The sequence below is a fragment of the Parasteatoda tepidariorum genome, chromosome 5, assembly GCF_043381705.1.
Source record: "Parasteatoda tepidariorum isolate YZ-2023 chromosome 5, CAS_Ptep_4.0, whole genome shotgun sequence".
NCBI lineage: Eukaryota > Metazoa > Arthropoda > Arachnida > Araneae > Theridiidae > Parasteatoda > Parasteatoda tepidariorum.
In genome coordinates, this window is record NC_092208.1 from 6,482,139 (window position 1) to 6,507,983 (window position 25,845).

The window sequence follows — 25,845 nt, forward strand, 5'->3', positions numbered from 1 at the left end:
ACAAAATGTTGAACATACCGAATAGTTGAAAAGTCTTATGGCAATTTCTATCGACAATCGTTGGCTATAAAAATAAAATAAATTTTTCTCACATCAATGGAAACAGAAATAAACTTATATAGGCATCAGGCAAACAGCCATATTTTATTTTATAACCATCGTTGAAGAGCCGACCCCGCTTTTTTGGGTTTACGACTAACTAATGCACAACTCCGTCGGCTTGTAATTTTGAAACCAATCCAGAAGACAAGAGAAGTCCTGGATCAAGTATTGGGAGAACGTTTGCCTTTGTGAAGGCTTTTTGATGGAACGAACCTGCATTTGCATTACATGGACAGGAAAAACACAAAAACCTTCTACGGTTATTTTGATGGCCAGGGGACTCTAACCCATGATCCGTCTACCACTGAGGATATTTTATGTCAGCGCTGTGGTCTGTGCAAGCCGGATGCGGACTTCGTATCTACCAGCTATTGCTCGGATTTGAACCAGATTCACCTCATTGGAAGGCAAACGCTCTATCGTCTGTGCCATTCAGCTTTATTTTGAATTCCGCATACTAATAGTTTACCGTTTACCCAAAATCCGGTCAACAGTAACGCACACACTCTTTATTTTATGGATAGATTCATTCTAGCATTAGAAAGCTCACTTTTGTACATTAAGTTAAAAAACAATAAGCAACATAAAAAGTTACTATTTTTATAAACTAATAACAATTTTAAATATGAGATGATATACTTTACACAAAGAATGTAATGAATTTTAAAACATGTTAAAAAAAATAATTTTACATAGCAAAGTTTAAAATATACTAATTTTCATTTCACTTCAAACTTAATAGCTTATTTTCCCTTTATAACTTCCTCACTATATAAACAGCACATCACTTTTACTTCAATTTCAATGTCGCGTATATACCGGCAAAATGCGATAATTTTATACAATATTTACAATTTGTATCATTGTAATTAGACTTAATGGTTAAGAGTTAACAATATTAGTAGTATTATTAGGACAAACAGTATTTCCTTTTGTTGAGCCCTGTGCAGATTGAAGCAGGAACTAATCAGGGATTTACCTCAACTTAATGTAAAAAGTCCATTTGTTCTTTTTTTTTTTGAAATTGTGAAAAATTAACTCAACTTTGTAAATCAAAAATTAGTTCTATCAACCAGGGACCTGTTGTTGTAAAAATAGTTGTCATGTTTCTTCTTTCTTTAAATGACATAAATCATTACAGAAATGACAAAATTATTGCATAAGTCATTGTTTCAGTTTTAAATTATAAATAAATACAACATAATAACTTGAAATTGCATACGTATAATTAAAAAAAATATGTTTGAAAATTTCAAAAATCAGTACTACACAAGATTTAAAAATATGAGTAAGAGAGATACATTAAAAAATATCTCCCTTTTTCCCACTCAATCTAAAGTAACATTAATTACAAAAAGTAAACATTAATAATTCACATTAAGGTCAATTTTGAGATAAATTAGGAAAAGTTAAATTTATGTATAAAATTTTAATCTTGAAGATAAACAGATTTAAAAAGTGTTAATTTGTCAAAGAATTTTTTGTAAGGTTATTTTTTAAAAATACGGTGTTTTTACGAAAATATATTTTGTGAATGGTAAGTTTTTACAATAAAATCTTTCAGGTACCATGAGAAAGAATTTTTTCCAGCTTTCTGCAACAAAATTCTCTAGCACTAATGTCTTTCTGCAAGATATTTTTAATAATAACAAATATATATGTCACTAATTTAAAGTAACAGAAGTACTCTATTTTAAAAAGAAGAAAAAAGTGCATATAATGTTTAATTGAATTTGTAATTTTTTATTATTATGAGTGACATTCTTTTATTTTGTGAGGAGAAAAAAGCATTGTTTATTTCCTTTTTGGAAAAATATCTTGAAATCAGTAGCAGTAACTACTGAAATAAAGATCGACAACGGGGTAACTCAAATGTTTCGAGATTCGGTTGTTGTGATAAACAATATTGTATTAGAAATATCAGATTTTAAAAAGTATGTGGAAATCAATAGCTATAACTGCTTAAAAAAATCGATATAATCATTGCATTAAAAAGTACATTTTCAAATGCGCAATTCAAATTTCTCATATTGTCTGAAATATATTGAAACATTTAAAAATCATATGAAAATCAATACCAATAACTGCCAAAAATACAATTGAAATACTATGTGGAATTACGATACTATAGGCTTAAATTGAGCTCATCAAAAAGGGATTATTTAAATGGGCGATTCAAATTTTAGGTGTAGTAATATTAACTGATAAATAACAGGAATTTTAAAAACCCCGAGAAAATTGGTAGCACTAGCAATTAAAGCCTGAATTAGCAGGTATTCAGGGTTTTACTAGCAATAACTGCCAAAAAAAAAACAATGAAATTGTCACATTACAAGTAAATAAGTGCAATAAAATAAGTCAAAATAAATAAGTGTAAAAAAAATAATAAAAGTAAATAAGTGTAAAAATAAAATAATAAAAGTAAAGAAGTGTATAAAAAATTTGAAAGTCTAGCTGAAGCCGGTCATTATCAATTTTTTTTTTTTTTAATACAGTGGAAAGTCGCGTATCCGGAATCGGCGGGACTTTCCAAAGTCCGTATATNATACAACGCCGTATCGCACATTTTGAAAGTCTAGCTGAAGCCGGTCATTATCAATTTTTTTTTTATATTCTCAATCAGACAAATCACGAGCATTTCTATTCCATCCAATGCACAAAAAAGTTATCTTTGGAATATAGTTCTGCAAAAAGAATAATAAATAAATCCTTCTAAAATTCATGAAGAAAAATAAATTATTTTTTTTAAATTTCCCAACGAAAAATCTTTTTGCAAGAACCCTGTAACATTCTGCGACAATGTCACCATAATTTTGCCACAAGGACGAGGTACATGCAATATATGACTTAAACTTATCTTAAACAGGCTAGAGTTGTTCAGGGGTCTGTCCAGACATTTTGTGAANCATGCGATATATGACTTAAACTTATCTTAAACAGGCTAGAGCTGTTAATGATATAAAATCCTACAATAAGAATTAAATTTTAAGATTATAATTGTAGAGAGTCAATAAAATCTAGCATTTTGCCCTTAGTATACTCTTTTAATGGAAAATATAAACATAAAAATTGCACAAAAAAATTCAGAAGAACTAGGCTCAAAGCATTAAAACTTACCTTTTAACGTGACGCTTTTTGGTATTGATATTTTTCTGGCATAACAACTGTTCAAAATATTCATCATCATCGTCATCAAACAACTCACTGAAAGTGTGATAAATTACAAAATAAAAAAAATTACTCAAAATAACATTACATCATATCAAAACAAATGACAATAACACTCAGATGCAATTAAACAGTCAATAATTAACAAAGCAGTAGAATTTTATTAAAGACCTGTATTATCATCATCATAATTTTATCTTATTTTATAACCGTCGTTGAACAGCCAACTCAATTTTTGGGTTTACGACTACTAATGTTCAACTCAACAGCCTTGTCATTTTGGACCCAATCCAGAAGAAAAGGAAACTCTCAGACCAAGTATTGGGAGAAATTTGCCTTCTTGGAAGACTTTTTGATGGAACTAACCCTTATTTGCGTTACATGGAGAGGAAACCCATGAAAACCTCTCATGGTTGACCCGACGCCAAGGGGACTCTAACCCATGTGAAATTCCTATCGACCAGCCATTGCTGGGATTCGAACTTGGTTCACCTCATTGACTTAAATTTGCAATTCTAAATTTCAAACATATTTTACTTTTTAAGGGAAATCATTTTCATTGTGTTTCGAAGCTCCCGCAGGCCGCAGGTTATCAATCCAATTTATGCTAAAAATCATAGCTAGGAGTACAGAAAAATCTCTCAATGTCTCCTTTTTCTGAAAATAGTTGTTTTTTAGCCTTTACAAGCAAAAAAAGTTGTCATGGCCACCTCAGGTTGAAAATGGTTGCAAATAGTCGCATTTTTATCGCCAGTAGCAACCTCGTAATATTCAAACCCCATCCTTGGATGGAGTTCCAAAAATTAAGTCAAGCTCATCAAATTCTTCCTCTCCACTGTAATCTTTAATAAAAGGAGAAAGATTAAGCTAGATGGATGAAGAGGAACCAGAGCTTCATCATAATTAACAAAAGAACTGCATGCTTGCTCATATTTTTTGGTAGAAATCATGAAGACAATCGTTAAAAATCAGAAAGATTCATGAAAAGCCCACTGACAGAATTTACAGAGGGAATCTGCAACATTAACTTTATAAATCAAATTTTCAGTGACCAGTCGAAACATTACAATTAAAATAATGAATACAAAACTGTTTTTAGGAAACCATTTTGTAAAACATTACTAAATAATCTGTTTGGTGAATTGACTAATTTTAAAATATCAGGTAGTTGAATAAGAATTTAAGAAAAATAAATTGTATGTCATTTAAGAAAAATAAATTGCAATGATAGCAAAAATACTTAAGTTTAAAGATAACTCTAATGAACTTTGGGAAAAAAATTGTGTTAATGCAATAAAAATTTTTGCTTCTTTTAATTGAATAATTTTAAATTTTAATGTAACAAAACATTTAATGTAACTTATTTTTGTTAAAAAAAGATAACAGCATAGCAATCTAAAGCCGCCCAAAAAATGGTTACATTGCAACAAAAAAAGTGATAAATAGTTATCATATAATTAACTTTCATGTCAGAATAATCACATTAAGGATTCAAGAATAAATAAAAAAATTTAAAAAAAAGAAGAAAAATCAGATTTTTTTTCAAAATAAAACCTGGATTTTTTTCAAACCCTACAAAAAATGATATAGAGCATCTGCAAATCCATGTTCTGATATAATTTTTTTAAATTATTGAAATAATGCAGTTACTGATCAAATAAAGATAAAAAAAATTAGAAAAACTTCTTTTATCCTGTAGTAATCAAAATTATAATATAATTTCAAATTTTGATTCGTCATTTTGCACTATGTTAGAAATTTTTCAAAAAAAAAAAAAAGTCTTTATGGTATGCTTGCTACAGTTCTGCGGTTTTTCATAGTCAATATTTAACTAATGGATGTTTGAAGCAATAGATTGAATCATAGTCAAAACAGTAAAAAAAAGAGGCTAATTTGTGACAGTAAAAATATAGATGGTAAATTAAAACTTACTCATCATCTGGTGAAGGAGTCAAAGGCGGAGAAGTGTCAAATGATGAAAGTTCAGAAATGTCAGTTGTCTTTGGAACATTCCCAGCTGCTCCTGGAATGTTCAATCCTGGAGGATATTTTGGAGGCGGAATAGCAGGAGTCAGACTATCACCAAAACTAGGAATGGATGCATTAAATTTCGGACTAATAAGAGGAGATATATTTGGAAATTGTTGCGACATAGGAGGTAGGGATTGCTGAGGAGCAAATATAAATGGTGTCTGAACGGCTGAGACATTTGAAGATAAACTCTGGAGCTGGTTTGCTAAAGTAGGATTGGAAGCCATTAATTTCATGAGTTCTATGAGCTGTTGCATATTTGGATCAGGTGTACTTGCAGGCACCTAGCAAAAAATATATAAAACATTATTTTTTTAAAAATTGATTGATGTTCTTGCGTCTGTATAAACAGCTGTTTCACAATCTCTCTCTGCATATATCAAGGAATAGTTCTCAGTTTCCGTTTGCTTCTCCAAAAAATTTTTTCTCATTTTATTGTAAACAGATTTTGGAAAGTTAGTGTGCGTGGCCAGCTTTTGAACTATGAAAAAAAAATAGCTTTCCTTCATTCTAACTTATAATTTTAAAATTTATGACTTAAAAATAATTTTCTTTTTAAAAAAAATAACAATTCAAAGAAACAGAAAAATTTTCATTCAAGATATTTCTAAACAAACATTTGGGAACAAATGCTGAAATTATGTACTTGCACTTTAAGAAGATCATGGATAACCATACATGTGACCTATGACACCAGCTGACTATTCATACGCAAAATGGCTAAGTTTCTTCACATAAGTTAGAATGTTAATTAACATGAATTTAATCAAATACAACGCCGTATCGCACATCAAATTTGTTGATCTCGTCTGCTTCTTTTACTTAACTTAGATTTATTACTAATTTATGTATTTTATTGTAACCGTGATATATTTTTGTTTTGCATACCTGGCAACTTTGATGCATAATTAGTTTGTTTATGTTCTACATAGGTTGGTGCAAGACTTTATGCCTAATTGTAAGTTAGATAAATTAAAAGGAGTGTAAACAGCTGTTTACTTACATACGAAATAGGGTGAAGAAAACTGATAGATAAAACACCAGCCTCAGAAAAGAAAATTGTAAGTTAGATAAATTGAAATGAACGTATACAGTTGTTTACTTATAAATAAATTTTTTTAAAGGAATGTTAAAAACTTATTACTTGTTGCTGTGGTTCATCGGATTCTCCGCATACTTCAGCAAGTTTTTCCTCTATTAATACATCATTAATATATAAATCCATATCTTCTCTACTTGTATCACATAAAATCACAGCCAAAACTCCATCCTTCAAAATAATGAAACTAAAATTATTAAAGCGCAACAATAATCAATTATTCATTGTCCACAATAATTAGATTTATTTATTAAAAATAGAACTTTCTAGCTCTCTAGAAATACATAATCTTACGCTTTTAAGCTCCCTTTTTTTAAAGACAATTATAATCGCTTGTAAGAAAGTACAAGACAACAAATGCATGCACCATTTTTGCTTTGCAAAATTGATGAAAGTCCTAATTTGTATTAAAACGAGTTCAGCCATGAAAAAAAAAACAATTTCCATAAAGATAAACCTTTTTATTTTAGAAAGAATTAAAACATTTGGGTAAGATGCATACATCTCAGTTTTTTGGAAATCAATGTACTGGTTTTGAAAGAAAAACAAAGAAATATAATCAAATTTAAAATATGTATTTCTTTACTTTAAATTTGGATAAAATTGTTTTTTAAATTTTTATATAGCAAATTATAGGGTAGGAGATGAATTCTGATGAAGAAAAAAAAGAAGAAAAAATTGTACTTTGCATTAAAAACTAAAATACTCCTTTTACGGATGAAAATTATCTTTAATTAATCTTCAAGTTTTTTTTTTTTTTTTTTTTTTTTTTTTTTTTTTTTTTTTTGAGAATATGCTTCGATATGCGAATTGTTTGATCTAAAATGTATTTTGCCACTTATGTGAATTTTCTAGAAATGAATTGAGCTAGTTTTTGAATTAAATGTCTAAATATTTTATTTTTTAAAAAAAAATTACATTTTGATACAGTAGAGAACCAATTATCCTGATTGCTGGGGTCCATCGCTATCCTGGATGTCTGAATTTCCAGGTTTTCTGGAGAGCTAAAAAATTATTTAATACAGCTTAACAATATTTCTACTTTAATATTAAAAAAAAGAAGCCGTATTTTAAATGTTTTAGTATTCCAATTAAAAATTTATTTCCACTTCACTCTTTTAACTTTATTGTATTTATATAGTAAAGTATAGATTTCTTTCTTTTCTATAGTAAAGTATAGTAAACTTTTCTATAGTTCTTTTCTATAGTATATAAAAGATTTCTTTCTTTTCTTGCAGTTTCCCAATCACCTTCTGTGTTGCTAATATTTCTCCCTCGGAACAAAAAACAAAACCATTCATTTCATAAAATTTCGATTTCGAAAATAAAATAATAAATATAAATAAAATAAAAAACAAATAAAAACATTAAAAAAAAACAGAGAAAATTTCTCTTTTTGACCCTGTGATCAATTTGGCAGCAACTGATTTTTTCTCTGCTTTGTGCAAGTGCACTTTCCCCGCAATTACGTAACTTCATTTTGCTTTCAGGCATCTAGAATTTGACAGGACAGCTGTTGGCTTTTCTACCGAGCTGTTTCGCAGCATTCAGTTTGAAAATTGCTACTCCGTATATTATCCACTTTAGGTAACGTCGAGGGATTTTCAGCATAAGCTGAAGTTGTCACGTCTTGTACAATAGTGGTTTTATTAGAGCATGTCAGCTCACTATTATTACAGAGTTACCTTTTACTTTTAAAAAAATTAATAATAATTTGAATATTTCAAGAAATAAAAATTGAAACTTTTGTCAAATTTAGCGATTTCTGAACAAATTTTATCAGAATTCGGCAGCGACAGAAGGGTTGAAACTATTTAGAGGAGTCAATCATTTGCTTACAGAAAATATTTTAATTCAGATTTTGGGTTCAGTTAATTTTATCTAAGTCTGCTGCTCCTTTTCGTTTGATTTTTGTTTTTCGAACAGAAGAAAATAATCCCTTACCCCCACCTTTCCACCTACTTAGCTTCAAGGATGACTCAGTCATTATAGCAGGGGTCTATCCAGGCCGAATTTACTACCGTTTAGCGGTACCTTCACAAATTCAACTTTAGGAAAAACGGTAGTTTCACAAAATACTTTTTCTTAAAATTTTATTTTTGTGTCTCTTAAGAAATGATAAATCCATATTTTTACCATATTTTTTGTTGATTTTTTAATATAATTTTTTAATTTTTCATAAAATTGGTACCTTTCAGAAAAATCCAGACAGACCCCTGTATAGCAAAAAGCAAGCAAACATGTTATCTGATTTTTGAAAACTGGATAAAAGGATTTATACTGAACAGCTAACTATACTCCTACTTAGTGATTAAAAAAAAGCCATATTCAAATTTCACTTAATTTGGTATTTCATCTTAATTTTTTTACTATTATATTTACATAGTGAAGTATAGCATTGTATCTTTCTATTACCTTTCCATTTTCAGTTCACTGGTAAACATGTAATGCATACCCCCCTCGTAAATCAAAGATCCCACACATTTCCCTCTACTCAACTTCAAGGATAACTGGAGTTTCTGCATTTCGCATAAATTATTTTAGTTCAAAATGTCAGGAAAACACAGCAAAATTTTTCCCGGTTTTTTGGAAACTTGATAAAAGGTTCTATACTGTATTTAAAATTATTACTTTTTTTTAAAAAAAATAAAAACTTTTCTCATGATACACCAAATTTTCTGAAGTTATTTATTTGATCTACAGCTCTCTTGTACTAGCTTGTATCGCTTGTATACACTACATAGATTTTTAAATTTTAGAGCTTTAAAATTTCATACAATGTTTTTTAAAATATTCTAGATTACAAATAATATCTACGTATCATATAAAAATGAGTAAACAGAAATTAGATTATAACATTCATTTTTATTTATATTAATTACATAAAATATTATATACTGTATAAAAACTATATAAAATATTTTCTTAGAGAGAAATTAAAAACCTTAAAATAAAAGTTTCCTTCTTTAGCAGACCGAACTTAAACTGTCCATTCAAGCAAGCAATTAAAAAATGACATTTAAATTAAAATCAATTTAAATACTCAGATGCTTTATTACAAAAAATAAAATTTCTTTAAAAGAAATGAAGTAAAAAATACTTTACCTTAATGTTTTCTATTTTAGCCATCAATGGTCTGTCTTGACATAAATCCAACATTTTTCTACGAGTTCTTTTGTCCCACATGGGAGTACCCTGTCCAGGCTGAAAGAAAGAAAGAAATCTAAATACAGGGTGCATAGCCAAATCTTTCAACTAAAAATAAGCCGGTAAAAATATAATCAGTAGATGATATGTTAAATAAAAATTGTAATTGGTAAGTGAAATAATGAACAAAAATGTAAACAAAATTCATTTTTAATTTTTACTCCTCCTAGCATGCAAAAAATGTAACTAAGTGAGAAATACCAACTTGGTTTTTGCTTTTAATTATCTGTTACACCTCGCATGCTAAAATAATAATCATAAAACAATTACTCAGGGAACAATTGTTTTCTTTTTGTTGAAAAATTAATTACTTTTCAAATTGCTAAAAAAATTATTTACTCTTAAGGGCAAGCAAAATATTACTTTTTCCCATAAACAAACTCAAAAGACAGAAGAGAAAAAAAAATTAAACTGGTTTATTGTCGGTTAATTAATTTGGCACAGATTGATACTAAAAAATTAAAAAGCATTGTAGAAAAATTTTAATGATATCTTTATTACAGAATGGATAAAATTAAGAAAACTAAAACATCATTTATAAGCTATAACACTTGTGCCGAAATGGAATAAAACGATTATTGATATGACCCTGGGCTAAATTAAATAAAAAGGTGAAACATAAATATATGTATCAAAGAATTCCAGATTAAACAAATGTGTGAATTATTACATGAAAATACTGCTATCCTTGTAAAAACTAAAGAGGCAGATGAGCAGTATTAGTGCATTTAGCCAAACTTAGTGTTCTACAACTTTATAAGAGCAAATCATATTGACAGTTGATCCTATCTTTTTCTTTAATCATGAAATATATATTCTGTATACTATTCTACTTATTCTTCGTTTCACTTTTTACTTACCATGTTTTGATTTTTACTTTTTTTTATTAAAAAATAATAATGGGTAAAAAATTGTTATTTCTAACAAAAAAAATGTTATTTCACACCACGCATGAAATCTTGTGTTAACTTCATATTATCTTTTATTTAAGATTATAATGTATTCAATTTAATTATGATAAAAACATAGTTTTATTTTACATTAAGTTTAAACTTTAAAAACTGCTTCGAAAGTTTTTACTTTTAAAATTAGCATCATAACTGCATCTAACTACAATGGCCTGATTTGCCATTTTCTTTTGCTTTATTTTTGGTATCAGTTGGTTGCACTACTATATTATATATAAGCACTGATTTAAATTTTTTACTGAATTTTTATATTTCTGTTTTTTTTCCATCTCCTATTCTGATTTTTATACTTGTAGTTTTTTGAGTTTTATGTATGTATAATGTATTATTTATGTATGTATTATGTATGTTTCTTCTCTCGTATGCCCTTAAATAGGGCGAGTCGAGATCCAAATAAATATATGTTTTATTTTTATTCTTATTGAAAATATTCTGAGGATAATGTTATTACTTTAAAATATTTTATCATTATTATATTTATTTATATATGATCAATATAAATAAAAAAAAATAATTTTACTGTGGCAGTAGGCTTCAAGTATGCCATCCTAGATTTCACAGCTTGAGTAGGAAGTTCCATAAAATCTTTCCTACAAAGAGAAAAATTATTTCACAATTTCATTCACTTAACAAGTAAAAAGACTTATTCTTCATTATGAAACTTCTAAATCAAGAGAAGACAACTAAATTAATGAATTTAAACAGGATGCGTAGCCAAATTTTTCAACAAAAAATAAACACCTTTTCAGCACTTTTCAAGCACTCAAAAAATGTTTTTAAGCACTTTGAAAAAATACCATAATTAGACAGGGATGGCAAGTTTTTGACAATTGATGGTGCTATCCGGTTTTTTTGCTTGCCAGTGCCGAAGACGATGGTGCATTACCAACGATGAAATTAAAAAGAGAAATGAAATTTTCCATCGCTATTATAAAGAAAAAAAATTGACAATGTTTAGTTGGTCCCAGTAATCAGCAAAAATTCAAGAGATTTTTCGATTTTATTACACAGGGCGGAAAATGAAGTCGGAAATTAAGAATCTCTTGCAAAATGCAGCAGAGTTGCACGAGCACGTGACAAAAATCCTTACCACTGAATCCAGTTCAGTATACACAATTGCGGACCTGTACGTATTTCTTCAAACATGTAAAACAAATGGTGTTTTCATACACTACAGACCGGCGGTATGCCGAAATAAATTGGGGTTAAATAAATTGTGAAAACATTGAATAGGACAATGTCTTTTTGCATAATTCGTGGCGAAAATCGACATAGTAAAGAAAAAGAATCAGATTTTAGATGGAGGAAAATTAAACACTTTTTAAAAACACCCATAGAAAAAAGCACCTTTAAGGGCTTTTAAAAAACAAAAATCAAAATAAGCACCTTAAAGCGCTTTTCAAAAATGCTACGCACTCTGTTTAAAACTCATTAAAAAATTTTAGTCACTTTAAAAACAAAGAGAATAATTCTTCATTAAGGAACTTCTGAGTTTTAAAACAGGGTTCCCACTCAATTTCAGAGAGAGAAAAAAAATTTCTCTCACTTTTCCAGGTATAATCAGGTAAATTTTAATGAAAATCTAGACCATATTTTATCTATACTATGCAATTTTTCATCAGAAAACTTAAGATTTTTCTTTATTTGTAATGCCAAATATCACTTTTTTTTGGAGCAAAAAAACACCTTTGAATGAGGATGGAAACATGTCAGTTTCACTAAAATTTGAATTTTTACAACAAATAATTGTTAGAATTATTTAATGGATGTTAGATTTATTTAACTTGAATTTCAGAAACTGATTACTGCTACTGACAATTCTAAGAATGCTTATTTTCCAGATATGGATAAAGGAATTTTCTATATTTTCGTAGAAAAAATTGCAATTTTCCTACACTATTCCCTGCTCTTCTAGAGTTAAAATGAAATTCCCTGAAGATTTCAGGTTCTTGCTGTTCTCCCAGACCTGTGGGAGACCTGCTAAAATTATGATTCTTCTAAATTAATGAATCCAACAATTAAAAAAACTAGTTTTAAAATTTTATTCAGACAATAAGACAAATTATGAACTAAGAAACCTCTATTCCACTAAAACTTTACTAAATTAATGTATTTTAGCAGTGAAAAGAAATTTATTTAAAATGCTTATACATAAATTGAAAAAAAGGGAAGAAAATTTTTAATTCAACTTAATTTTAATAGCTTTAAACATATTAACAATCAAAAGAAATTCACTTCAAAATTTTATTAATCAATATATAACATGGAAAAAATTCACAATATATAACATGGAAAAAATTCACAATTGGATTATCTTTTTAAGCAGCAAATGATGATTACTTACTTAATGTATCTTAACATGTTCATAGGTATTTCATCTGTTGTACCATAATCATCATAAAAGACCTACATTATGTTAATATATATTAAAATTATATGAATATATATTATACATATTAAAATTTGAAATCATATATGTCAAAAAATACACACTTAGAAGACATTAGAAAAAGTAATTAAAATCAACAAACACATTATAAAACACAAACTGAAACTGCTAAGAACTGATTATTGCAAAGAAATATCAAAATTAAATCATTCATATAACTTATAATTAATTCTGAAAAGAAAGTTTATTTTTTTTAAATTATATCTGTTGTGAGTAATAATTTCAGCTCACTGATCGACATGATTTAAAATGTTTATATTCAAAGCTACAAATGTACTGCAATTACACATAGAATGTTTATAAACATATGCTACAAAATTTAACAAAATGTAATATTAATTATTGCAAAATTCAAACCTTGCTAATATCAACTCAAAGGGGGAAAGAAAATTACCAGTTCAGAAATTGCTTGAGGAAAATCGTACAGTACAATGTGATTTTCTATTATCTATATCTATTATCTTTTCGTGTTTTCTAATCCTAAATTTCTATTATGAATATATAAATTACTATAAAATCAACTTCAAGAAATATATTTATTTTGAGCTTTAAATTAAATTAATAACTTTTATACATCACACAATAAATAAAACCAATTACTTTAAAAAATAATATGAAGTTATAAAGGAAGAAAAAGATTATAGTTCAGACGAAATCTGAAAAGTGTAATCATGTCAATTTCGATTCATGTGAATCGAAAATTTTCTTCTTCCTTTCGTTTGAATTCATTTAGAAAAAGTAAGAATTTGGCCTGAGCCAATTACCTGTACAAAGTCAAGAGAGACTATTGCTGTTATATGTGCCCGATACCACTGCTTGTCAGAGGGCCAAAGGGCAATACAAAGAGTATTGGGTTTGATGTCCGAAGGTTTCATTCTGTATAAATCACTGGATTCCCCATTATAAAATGTACTGAAAGCAAAGTAAATGTTTCAGGCATGCAAAGAGGAAAGAATGATCATTAGTTTAAGTTCAGAAGTTAGCAAACTATATCACATTAGATCAAATAGCAGAATTTAAAATTTCATATAATATTTAAAGCAAGGTGTTAATGGTTTAAATAAGATACGACTCTACGACGTAACAAGGGAAGATTAAGGTTTGTTAAGCTTTGAAGAGATTTAATGCAATAACATACCTGCCAACATTGAAGAAATAAAATTACAGAGATTTTACTAGTGACATTTTTTGGGCTACGAAAAAAGTTTTGATACATCAAGCATAATTTTGTAAGTCAAAAATTGGAAATAATATAAGCACTTAAATTTAGTGAAATAAAAAATATGTATATAATACTTAAACTAAAGAAGATTTTTTAAAATCATTATTTATAATTACTTAAACTATTAACACTCAACACACTGCAGTATTGGCAATTGTGCCATCTGTTGAGGAAGAAGGGAAGTATTTTTGCCATTAGCAGATATGTTATTGCCAAAAAAAAATTTAAAAATTTCTTAATGTACGGGTAAACAGGAGACAGGCTTCTTTGAAAAATAGGAGACTTAGCAGATATGTAATAATAAATAGAAATATACAGGAATAAAAAATTAAGGATAAATTTACTTACTCTATTTCATCATATAAAATTTTTAAAGCTTCACTAGTTTCTTCTCCAACAAATTGAATATAGAGAAGTCCAGGATTAGCAATGGATGATGTATACACAGGACAAAACTTGGAAAAATCAAAATCTGACGGCAGTTCGTAAGGTTTAAACTTTGCATCTAAAGAAGCTATGCCTGCAGGCTGAAAAATAAAGATGCATAATAAGCACACAAAATGAAAAGATAAAAAATATATAATAATTTAAAGAAACTCAAAGCTATTCTTTCGAAATCCGGCTACTAAGTCCATACAGGGTGCGTAGAAAAATCTTTCAACAAAAAATTAGCACCTTTTAAGTACTTTTTAAGCATTCAAAAAACATTTTTAAGCACCATATACATTAACAAAATGCAAAATAATTTTCAAAGACTTTACATGATCATGATAAATAACTAGTTTCTGACAAAGAACTCTTTTCTTGATTATATTAGCCACCATAAAAAGATCGAGAGAATTTTTAGGTTCGATTTCAGAGGGTGGAAAATGAAGCCTGAAATTGAGAATATCTTGCAAAATGCAATTTCAATCTATAAAGATAGTTTTCGATTATGTTACAATAGCCAAACTTTTATTATGTTTGTATTTATCTTATAGATTAGGTTACACAGGTTAAAAGTCTAATTTCAGAAAAATCGAACTTTTATCAGAAATAGTTATTAAAAGAGGTAATTGAGACAAGAAAAGAGTATCTCTCATTATTTTAGGCTATCATCAAATTTTTGATTTTATTAAACACATAAGTGCCAGTAACCACTTTTAAAAAAAAGTCAATTCGTTTACTGAAAATATATTAAAGCAGATAAATAATTATTTTAAATTTCAAGTTTAAACACCCTAAATTAGAAAAATAAAAATGCAAACATTCAAGAAACCAGACTGAAAAAATAGAAGAACAACTTTTAACTAAATGGTATAAAAGATTAATTTTTACAGTATAGGTCATGTTTACCTTTTGCAAAGGACATACAGGTGGTCGTATAATTTCTTGGAAACTACTAAGTGAGACAACTTTTTCTCCTAGAAGATATGAAATACTATAATAAAAAAGTATTAAAATAAAGTATTAAAATAAAATATTGAAATTTTAAAAGTAGGCGTAACTACATTTAGTGTGAGTCAAGGCTGAACAGTGGTTAAGGCATTCTGATTTATGTAATTAGTTGCATAAATTTATTTTTCACTTTTTAATTATGTCTTTTTCTTAAACATAAAATTGATTACAAAACACTTATACTTGTCCTCAAGAACAATTTTCTTTTTTAATAAAATAATTACAGGACAAATTTTTTTGTTTTAAACATATTAAACATTTAGGTATCTCAAATTCATTAATTCGTTCACCAAGGTGCGTAGCCAGATTTTACGAACTCCAAGAAATAAGCACCCTTTAAGTACTTTTTAAGTACTCAAAAAATAATCTTAAACAATTTCCAAAAAAAAAAAATTTATAATTAGGATCTGTGCAGTAATAAAAACTATTTTTTTATTCTATTTAAGTTCTTAATTTATAAACAGAAAATCAATAAAATTCTAAAACATTTTCAAAAACTTTACATAATCATGATAAAATAACTAGTTTCAGATAAATATTACAGAGAAAATTGTGAAAATGATGTATTTTTTGTAATATAGAACGATAATCGATAGGACAAAGAAAAAATCTCTTTTTAAAACATACAAAACTGAGCATTTTTTAAAGCCCCAAATAAAAGAAAGCATCTTTAAGGGATTTCAAAAAACGTAGATCAAAAATAAGCACCTTTAAGCACTTTTTAAAAATGCACCCTGTTCTCAATTAAATTTTTTGACTCTTTGAGTTATTTTATTCATATTCTCTGACATTTCCCTGAGTTTTCCAAATTTATTGATTTTGTTTATGAGTTATGGCATATCAAATAAGCTGAAAATCACAGAAGGGATGCAAATGCAAAGTTTTGAAGCGTTTTCTGGAAAGAGTAATAATCAGAACGAATATTACTAATTCTCCAACAAGAAAAACCTAAATAGCACACTGCAGCAGTAATTTTATGCCTCCAGAAAACCTAACTTTAAAAAAATATATATTTTTATTCTTTTTGACAGAAGAAATTGAAAATAATTCTGAGTATCAAATTACATTGTTGCTTTTTTCTGATGTAAGTATTTGATCAATTAAATTGTTAATTAAAAATTTTGATTTGAAATGTAACTCTTTCCATGTTTTGAAATTCTTTGTTTTGTCTATCATGAAATCCTTATAAACATCGTCTGNTAATCTATATACAGTACAGAACCCGTTATCCGGAAATCAGAAAACCGGAAAACCAAAAAACCGGAACAAAATTCGATAAATTTTCCCGCAATTTAAAAAAAAAATTTTTTTCCTCATAAGATTTTAGGATTTTTCTTTCTTTTCTGAAAGATGTTTACCTTACCATCATTTCAGAAATAATCATTAGTGTATTACCTCATCGTTTTTTCTTATTTTTAAGATTATCTCCAAATATTTTTTTTTTTTTAGTTGGGTTTAACACTAAAAAAACGGCTTTTTGTAGGGATTCAGAAAACCGGAAAAATCAGTTATCCGGAATAGCGATGGTCCCGATCGTTCCGGATAATCGGTTCTCTACTGTATATATATATATATATATATATAGTATATAAAATAAGACGAGAGTGAAATGATAACAAATAGCCAATCACAGAACATTTGCGGTTAGTAACATACAAAGCAGCCAATTAAAATTGAGAAGGCATCTGTTTAAAAAGGTAATAATTTTTAATAATGCTGCTTGCTAAAATGTTACAACTAAACTTGCCATCTAAAGCTGAGTGGCGATTTTTATTTCATTTTGAATACGTCTAATAATGGTGTCAGAGTTTTCTATTGTTGTCCGTGCATTTCTATTGGCCTAAAAATCACGAGGTAGGATCCAGTTTTTCCTCATTCATTTCAATATTGCTTTGGTTGTCATCAGCATAAAATTAACAACAGTCGTAAAAATATTGTTTTCCTTTAAATATTTTTGTATCCCTAATTCAAACTTATTTTCCAGTACTGCTATTATTAGCAAAAATATTAAATTATGGTTGTGAACTCATCAAATTTGTCTGAACAATATAATTATAAGAATATAAATGTTATTTTTAAAAAATGATTAGTTTGAAAAACCATTTCTGTTCACCAAGAGATCTAAATGTTTATAATATTAATAGATAGTAATATTTGGAAGTGTTAACTAGAGGCACAAGCGTAAGCAAACAGAATTCCTTTTAGTACATATATGTTAAGTGAATAATTTTAACCTTAGTAGAAAAGACAATTATTGCGAAGATATCATCGGGGTTGGTGAGCTGCAGCGAACAGGGGGCTCAGCCCCCTACTATATATACATATGTCTTGGAGACAACCTTTCCTCTTATTTCTCTAGTTGTTGCTTTTTTTAAAAAATTTTGAGCAATTTTTAGCATGTAAAGTTATTTTTATTGAAAATTGGGTTACCACTTAAACAGAGAGATAAACGATAGGGTCATTTTTGGCCAAAAAAAACGTTTTTCGTTTAGAAATTCACGTTCTGAGTAAACCCTAAAATATAATAAAATTTATGTACTATCAAAAAACAGAATTAATAAACAATAAAAGCAGCTTACCCTCAATAAAAGTGATTTCAAGAGGGACACGAGAAGCTATACTCAGCAAGAAATTTTCTAAATTGTCAAAACCAAGATCCCTTACATAAAGTGGCTCAGTACAATTTATCTGAAACAGATGAATGATAACATATTAAAAAATAAACTTGCAATACATTTTTATTCATAATTAAATTAATTCATATATGGTCACAAAATATTCTAACAGCAGTAAGTTCCATTAAAAGAAACTTACGTTAAACTAAACAAATGAATATCAGAATAATTAATTAGCACAGTTATTGAAATATAGTGATCACAAGTGGAATTTAGTGTATTAACTTACCAATCAGCTCAAATCTGAAACAAAAGAAAACTATGATCCCTTTTTTTTTAACTATCAGATTCTAATTATTTATCAGACACATTAAATAATGACCTACAGCATGGACAAGATTGAATAAGAGTGAAAATTCAAGACATTATCGTTTGAGCATGGCAGAAGAGCCTTTCCATGAGGGTACAAAATTTTAATGTACTTTTTCAAAATGTAGAAGTTTAGAATTCAGTGTAGAAAGGGATAGAAAGAGGCATAAATGCAAAAAAACTTCACCAAAATGCAGAAAAGTTGGTCGCAATCCCCGTGGCAGAATTTTTTCAGGCTTTCTGTGACAAATTTCCCAAGCACTTTTTCCTCAGATTTTGCTTTAAGACATTTTTAATTATTACCATTACTAATTTAAAGTAACAAAAACTTTGTGTTTACAGTAGAAAGTATAGAATAAAAATAAATAAAAAATTTTAATTGTAAAAGTAAAATTTTTTAAGTCTAATATTATATGTGATATTCTCGCATTTCGTAGATGGAAAAATGCACTAGTTATTTCCTCTTTTGAATTTTGTAAATCAATACGCAAATTAAAATCCCTAAATAAATCAAACAATAGCAAATCAAAAATCGTAAAATCCGTGCAGTAACTCTCAAAATAAAGATCAAGAATCATGCGAATAGGACTCTTAAAAAAAAAGAGAGATACTCAAATAAGTGTATGTAAAATAAGGCGATCTTTAAAGGTAAAAAAAATGAAAGAAAGAACATCATTTCTAGAGCAAACTATCTTTTAAACTTTCGCGATTTCCAATTTTTTTTTTTTTTAGATTATTATTTTGAAATTCTAGCTGAAGTCAGTCATTACAGATTTTTTTTTAGAACCTCAAATGAGTAGAGAAAAAACATGATTATCTCTTTCCTCCGAACGAATCTCAGAACGAAATCTTTAAACAAAAAATTCTGCAAAAGAAAAAAAAAACATTTTTCAAGAAATTATGCAGAAAGTAAATCCAAAATCTTTCCCTTCCCAAATGAAAAATCTTTCTGCAAAAACTCTGTAACCTTCTGCGACAATGTCGTCGTGTCACTGCAATTCTGCCACGGAGGTGGCAATATTAATTAAATCTGTAAGCTCAGCTATAATAATTGGTTTTAATTGCCTCCTCTACAAGACAACGTTAAAAAAAAATTAAAATTACATACATTTTTACAAGTTTTGAAAGTTTCTAAGAAATTTTATAAGCAATTTCACAGTGCAATTTAAACAGTCACTAGATTGAATGCATACAATAAATTTATTTAATACTGTGAGAAGACAAGTGGACCTAATTATTGTGGTCTCGTCATTTTTAAAGAAATGAACCTGAATATACTTACACAATAATGGTGGATAAAATTGGAGATGGGAATCCCTTCAGGATTGGCTTGTAATATTTTTCGAATGTTTAAAATTATGCATTCAACAAACAAAACACTAACTTCTGCTGGTCCAGATTCAACAGCTGTCAAAAAAATAAAAAATCAGCACCATTCATTAAGAAAAAAGAAGATAAAAACAGCATTATGGGAAACGGGAACTAAAACACATTTTTAATAAAAACATTGACAATAAACAATTAGTATTTCCACCTCTTAATTGCTGATAACAATAAATGAATTAACTACCAAGTTTTAAATTTATTTAAAGCTAGGTATTGAACAAATTTAAACTAGGATATAAATTTTAAAACACTATGACGCTTAACGGTTATTTCTCTGGTTGTCTTACTTGGTGGGCAATCACAACTCAGAGCAGTTGCGCACCTTAATCCATTGTTTCTGACCAGAGGCAGACTTTTTTCGAGCTATCTGCGACAAAACTATCTAGCACTAATATCTTTCTGTGAGATACTTTTAATAATAACAAACATATATGTTACTATAATTTATTTTTTGTAATTGCACATGTAATAATTTCTTATTCTAATATTATGGGTGATATTCTAGCATTTTGTTGGGAGGGGTAACACACAAATTATTTCTTTCTTCCCATTTTGTAAACAATCATCACAATAAAAAAAAACAATTAAAAATCGTGAAATCTGTGGCCAAAAAAAAAAGATCTTTGACAAAATCACACGAATTGGACTTTTCAAAAAGGGGTTACTCAAAAGCATAATAAATAATTAAAATAAACAGTATCGCATAAAAAATAACGGATTTTAAAACTATCGTGAAATCAATAGCAATGACTGCCAAAAATTCGATAGAATCGTTGTCTTAAAAAGTAAATACTCAAATGCACGATTCAAAATTCCCATATTGTTTGAAATATATTGGGATATTTAAAAACCATGTCAAAATCAATATCAATAACTACTGAAAATACATTCGAAACATTACAGAGCTTTACAATACCATAGGGATAAATTAAGCGCATCAAAAAAGGATTATCTAAATGCATGATTCAAATATTACATGTAAATAAATTTCAGTAGAAAAAGAAAAAACCAAAACTTTTTACTTTTCACCGTTACAATGTCACTGTGATACTGAGACAGGGTGTTTCGGTACATTTTGTTTTTATGTATGTATCATATTCTTTTAATTATTCTGTTGCAAATATTATTTTTATAATGTTAATACAACCCGTTTAAATCATTTTGCAAACTAGCACAGTTCTGCATTAATTGCTCAGAAAAATCTACTGACATATAACAAAATGTATTGAAGGTAATTCGTTTTGAGTAGTGACCTTAAGCCAACACTGGGAAGCAATCCCGAGACACAATAAGTCAGTGCTTTTTAACTGCTGAGTCATCGCTTCTCAATAAAATAAAAAAATAAATAAAAAATAAAATACTGAATAATATTATATTTTTACCAAGAATAAAAATATTTAAATAAAAAGCACAGCATACTTCTCAAACTAATTGAATAATGTGGCTCTTAACAAACAGTCAACATCAGCCTTTTTGCAAAGTGCGAGATTAAATGGAAAAGTCACCAGAGTATTTTAAAATTAGCCTGACAATTTTTAGGAGTATTGGAATGAGCCTATAGCTTAAAGAAGTTAGAAAATTCTTCATTTCTAACTCAACAAGCAATATTTATTATAGGTTGTGCNCTGAATCGAATTTCACGAGTTGTAATATTGTGTGAAAATATCAGGTATATTCTAAATCACAAATAAAAATGCAGCAATAACGGGAAAGAAGAAAAAACACGTTCGAAAAACCTCTTAAAAAATGCGTGTTAAAATCGGTACAACGCAAATGATAAAATCGGCACAAACAGAGCACGTAAAAAATAATTATTTTAATGCGCGATTCAAAACTCGCTTGCTGTCAAAGTATTAAAAATATCATAATCTTCGGTAAAAACGCAATAACTACTAAAACAATAACCAAAATACTTTAATATTTTAGATGAAATTGGAGTAAATAAAGTCCATCAAAATTTTATGTAATTTAAATGCGAGATTTGAAATTAAAATGTCGCAATAGCGTATAAAAAATATCGGTACTTTCAAAACCTTGTAGAAATGTGTAGCAATAATTTCCAAAATAACGATTGAAAAATAATTTGATTTGCGATAAAATCGTTACAAATGAGCCATTTCAAAAAATGGTTATCTAAATGAGCGATTCTTTACTCGCGATTCGTAAATATCGTGCTAAAATATCGAAGTTTTAAAAACCGGGCGGAAATGTGCAGCAATAACTGTTGAGGAAAGGATCTAAAGTCATTTAGATTTTCCATGAAGTTTGCACAAATAAAGCGTTTCATAACTTTCAAATATCGCTATTTCAGAAACTACTTGAAAATGGGTAGTAATAACTACCGAAAAGTCATTGGAATCGGCACATACGAAAAGCGTCAAAAGTGGTAATTAAAATTCGTAAATCGTAATAATGATGTATTAAAAATATTGGGATTTTTAAAACTATGCTGAAATCCGTAGCGTTAACCATCGAAAAACTAGATTGATTGAGATTGGGTGCGTCAAAAACTTAAAAGTGCAAATTTAAATTACCGAATTTTTTTTTAATTATTTTTCAAAAACAAATATTCAATTTTTTTTTCATTTTGTTCAGATTGCGGCCGCGGGCCGCACATCTAGGGTTGGCGGGCCGCATTTGGCCCGCGGGCCGCAGGTTGAGCACCCCTAGTGTAAATTAAGCGCATCAAAAAAGGATTATCTAAATGCATGATTCAAATATTACATGTAAATAAATTTCAGTAGAAAAAGAAAAAACTAAAACTTTTTACTTTTCACCGTTACAATGTCGCCGTGTCGCTGCGATACTGAGACAGGGTGTTTCGGTACATTTTGTTTTTATGTATGTATCATATTCTTTTAATTATTTTGTTGCAAATCTTATTTTTATAATGTTAATACAACCCGTTTAAATCATTTTGCAAACTAGCACAGTTCTGCATTAATTGCTCAGAAAAATCTACTGATATATAACAAAATGTATTGAAGGTAATTCGTTTTGAGTAGTGACCTTAAGCCAACACTGGGAAGCAATCCCGAGACACAATAAGTCAGTGCTTTTTAACTGCTGAGTCATCGCTTCTCAATAAAATAAAAAAATAAATAAAAAATAAAATACTGAATAATATTATATTTTTACCAAGAATAAAAATATTTAAATAAAAAGCACAGCATACTTCTCAAACTAATTGAATAATGTGGCTCTTAACAAACAGTCAACATCAGCCATTTTGCAAAGTGCGAGATTAAATGGAAAAGTCACCAGAGTATTTTAAAATTAGCCTGACAATTTTTAGGAGTATTGGAATGAGCCTATAGCTTAAAGAAGTTAGAAAATTCTTCATTTCTAACTCAACAAGCAATATTTATTATAGGTTGTGCAAAATTTAAGTATAGCAACAGCTTTTCTTTCAAAAAAAAACTTTACGCTTCATTATAAAAAGCCCAAGATTCAGTCTGATAGAGTAATTCTTTGGACATAATCTAATGAGTCTAAAGGAATATGAGCTGATTGTAATAAACCTAAAAAATAACAGGCAGATTAGAAAATATTGAAGACTTTTCTAATTTGAATGAAGCACTTGCAAATAGCCAGTTTTCCAATTAGCCAACAGCATATACAGAGTGTGTAGTAAAAACGCTTTTTAAGTACTTTTTACGCACTCAAAAAAATTTTTAATCACTTACCAAAAATTAAAAAATCACAAAAATGATCTGTGCAGTAATAAAATAAAAACATTTCTCCATCGTTTAAGAATCTTAATTTATAAACATAAAATCAATAAAATTCAAAAACATTACATAATCATGATAAAATAACTAGTTTGTGATAAATATTGCAGAAAAAATTTTGAAAGTCGTGCATTTTTTGTAATTTAGAACGACTATCAATTGGTAAAGAAAAAATCTGTTTTTAAAAGATAGAAAATTAAGCACTTTTTACAAACCCCAAACAAAAAAAAGCACCTTAAAGGGCTTTAAAAAATTGTAAATCAAAAACAAACACTTATAAGCACTTTTTAAGAACTCTACACACCCTGACATATTTTACATGATAAAAAGTAGACTTACTGGCTTCGTTCATGGTAGATTCTGCAGAGTATATGACCCAATCCTTTTTACTACCTTTCAGCGGCTTACGCACCAAAATATCAGGAACAGCATCGATTAGTTCAGACAGATTATTGAATCCAAGACTGTGCAAATCAAACGGCTTGCCTGTGCACTTCTGCAATGAACACATTAATCATGCATTTTTTAAAAATAAATACATGAATTTTAAAGTGAAAATAAAATTGTTCACAGAAATTACGAATTAAACAAGAACATTGCGTATTTTAATCAAGAAAATTCATTGTTTCTGATTTTTCGGTATCAAAAAATTCCATAGAACTTAAAATTTCAAAAAGCTATGGTAATTAAGAACTGTAATTGGCTATAGCGCTTCTTACATAAGATTTTGACCTACTGCCAAATTGGGGTCAATCTACATATGGGTGAACAGAAGAAATTTGCTATATTAATATTATTCAAGGTTGGCAAGTTTCTGCCGAGGCGGTTAAAACCACTGGTAGAAACCGGTTAAAACTGGCATGGCAGAAACACTTTTCTGCCACATTTGTAGCAGAAACTGGCAAAAATTCAGAAAATGACATAAAAGTAAGTACTGAGATTGACATACAATGGATAATTCATAGGAAAAACAATTAAATGTGAAACAAAGTACAATTTATTTACAAATTTATCACCATTCAAAATCAAATATTACATTGTTTGCACTCTGCAGTAATCTATAACAAAAGACAAGTTTTGATGCAGTTTTTAAACCTAAACAATTTTTCAATTTGCTATGTACGAATGTACTAGCAAGCATTGCCATCAAGGAACAAGCAAGATTTGTGAAACTTTCATCGATTGCATATTTTTTAAAACTGAACCACCATGTAACAGCTGGGGTGGTTGTCAAAACTTGACTGGAAAAATAAGTTTCAGGAAATGGGGTTGATTTGTTTTGCAAAGCTATGACATAAGGTACAAAATCTGGGTTAATATTGGCGAGTAAAATTCTGGCACTTTCTTCTTGAGCACATGATAATTTCAATCCCAAATATTTTGGATGCAACATATAAGCTAGCTGATAATCAGTAACTGCCTGTTTAAATCTGTATGTAAATAAAATGTCATTAAGCAATTGCTAGAACTAATATAGAAGTTTTTTTAGTTTCTGCAGTTTTTGCCAGTTATAACCAGTTTCTGCCACTGGAAGGGTAAAAACCATTTTCTGCCGGCAAAAAGCCAACCCTGATATTATGTGATTATTTAAACTTTTCCAGTTGCAAATTATTATTATAAAAGAATCAGATTTTACTTTTCTTATTATCTATGTTAACCTAAAGCTAAATTAAATTGGAATGCCAAATTCCTATTTATTATGTCAGTAACTCTATACATTAACATACTGAGAAAGTCGAACCTAACTCCAAGACATCCTTAAAAAAGTAACCAATAAGAAAACAAAACGTCCATCCAATAGAAGACAACTTATTGAAGCTATAATTGATTCTTGGCACCATGTGATTACGAAAGATGAACTCCAAACACTCATTCACTCGATGGAAAGACGCTGTGAAGCTGCCTTAAAAATTAAGGGTTAGCCTACTAAGTATTGTGTAAGTATCACTTTAAAAAAATGCAAATCTAAGATAGATCTTACTATTAATTGCATAACTTTTTTTGTAATACTGTATTTATTATTAAATTCTACATTAAATTACCTTCAATTTGATATATAAA

General features: G+C 28.4%; 1 protein-coding gene and 1 non-coding gene across 5 annotated transcripts in view; both read right to left on the bottom strand.

Moving 5' to 3' along the window:
• Nucleotides 1-25,845, bottom strand: part of LOC107441192 (tudor domain-containing protein 5) — a 97,190-nt gene that overhangs the window by 53,316 nt on the left and 18,029 nt on the right. For all 4 annotated transcript variants that reach the window (XM_016054396.4, XM_043046447.2, XM_071180949.1 and 1 more), the window contains 12 exons: nt 24,124-24,280; nt 19,950-20,074; nt 18,263-18,371; nt 15,582-15,649; nt 14,595-14,773; nt 13,789-13,936; nt 12,920-12,981; nt 11,096-11,165; nt 9,506-9,604; nt 6,446-6,571; nt 5,203-5,585; nt 3,220-3,306 (listed from right to left, as the gene is read on the bottom strand). In XM_016054396.4, coding sequence (XP_015909882.2) covers nt 3,220-3,306; nt 5,203-5,585; nt 6,446-6,571; nt 9,506-9,604; nt 11,096-11,165; nt 12,920-12,981; nt 13,789-13,936; nt 14,595-14,773; nt 15,582-15,649; nt 18,263-18,371; nt 19,950-20,074; nt 24,124-24,280 — 1,613 coding nt within the window. The remainder of the gene's footprint in view (nt 1-3,219; nt 3,307-5,202; nt 5,586-6,445; nt 6,572-9,505; nt 9,605-11,095; nt 11,166-12,919; nt 12,982-13,788; nt 13,937-14,594; nt 14,774-15,581; nt 15,650-18,262; nt 18,372-19,949; nt 20,075-24,123; nt 24,281-25,845) is intronic.
• On the bottom strand, nt 4,046-4,165 carry LOC122270153 (U5 spliceosomal RNA). Its single transcript, XR_006225632.1, has one exon. It is a non-coding gene; the product is annotated as a U5 spliceosomal RNA (small nuclear RNA).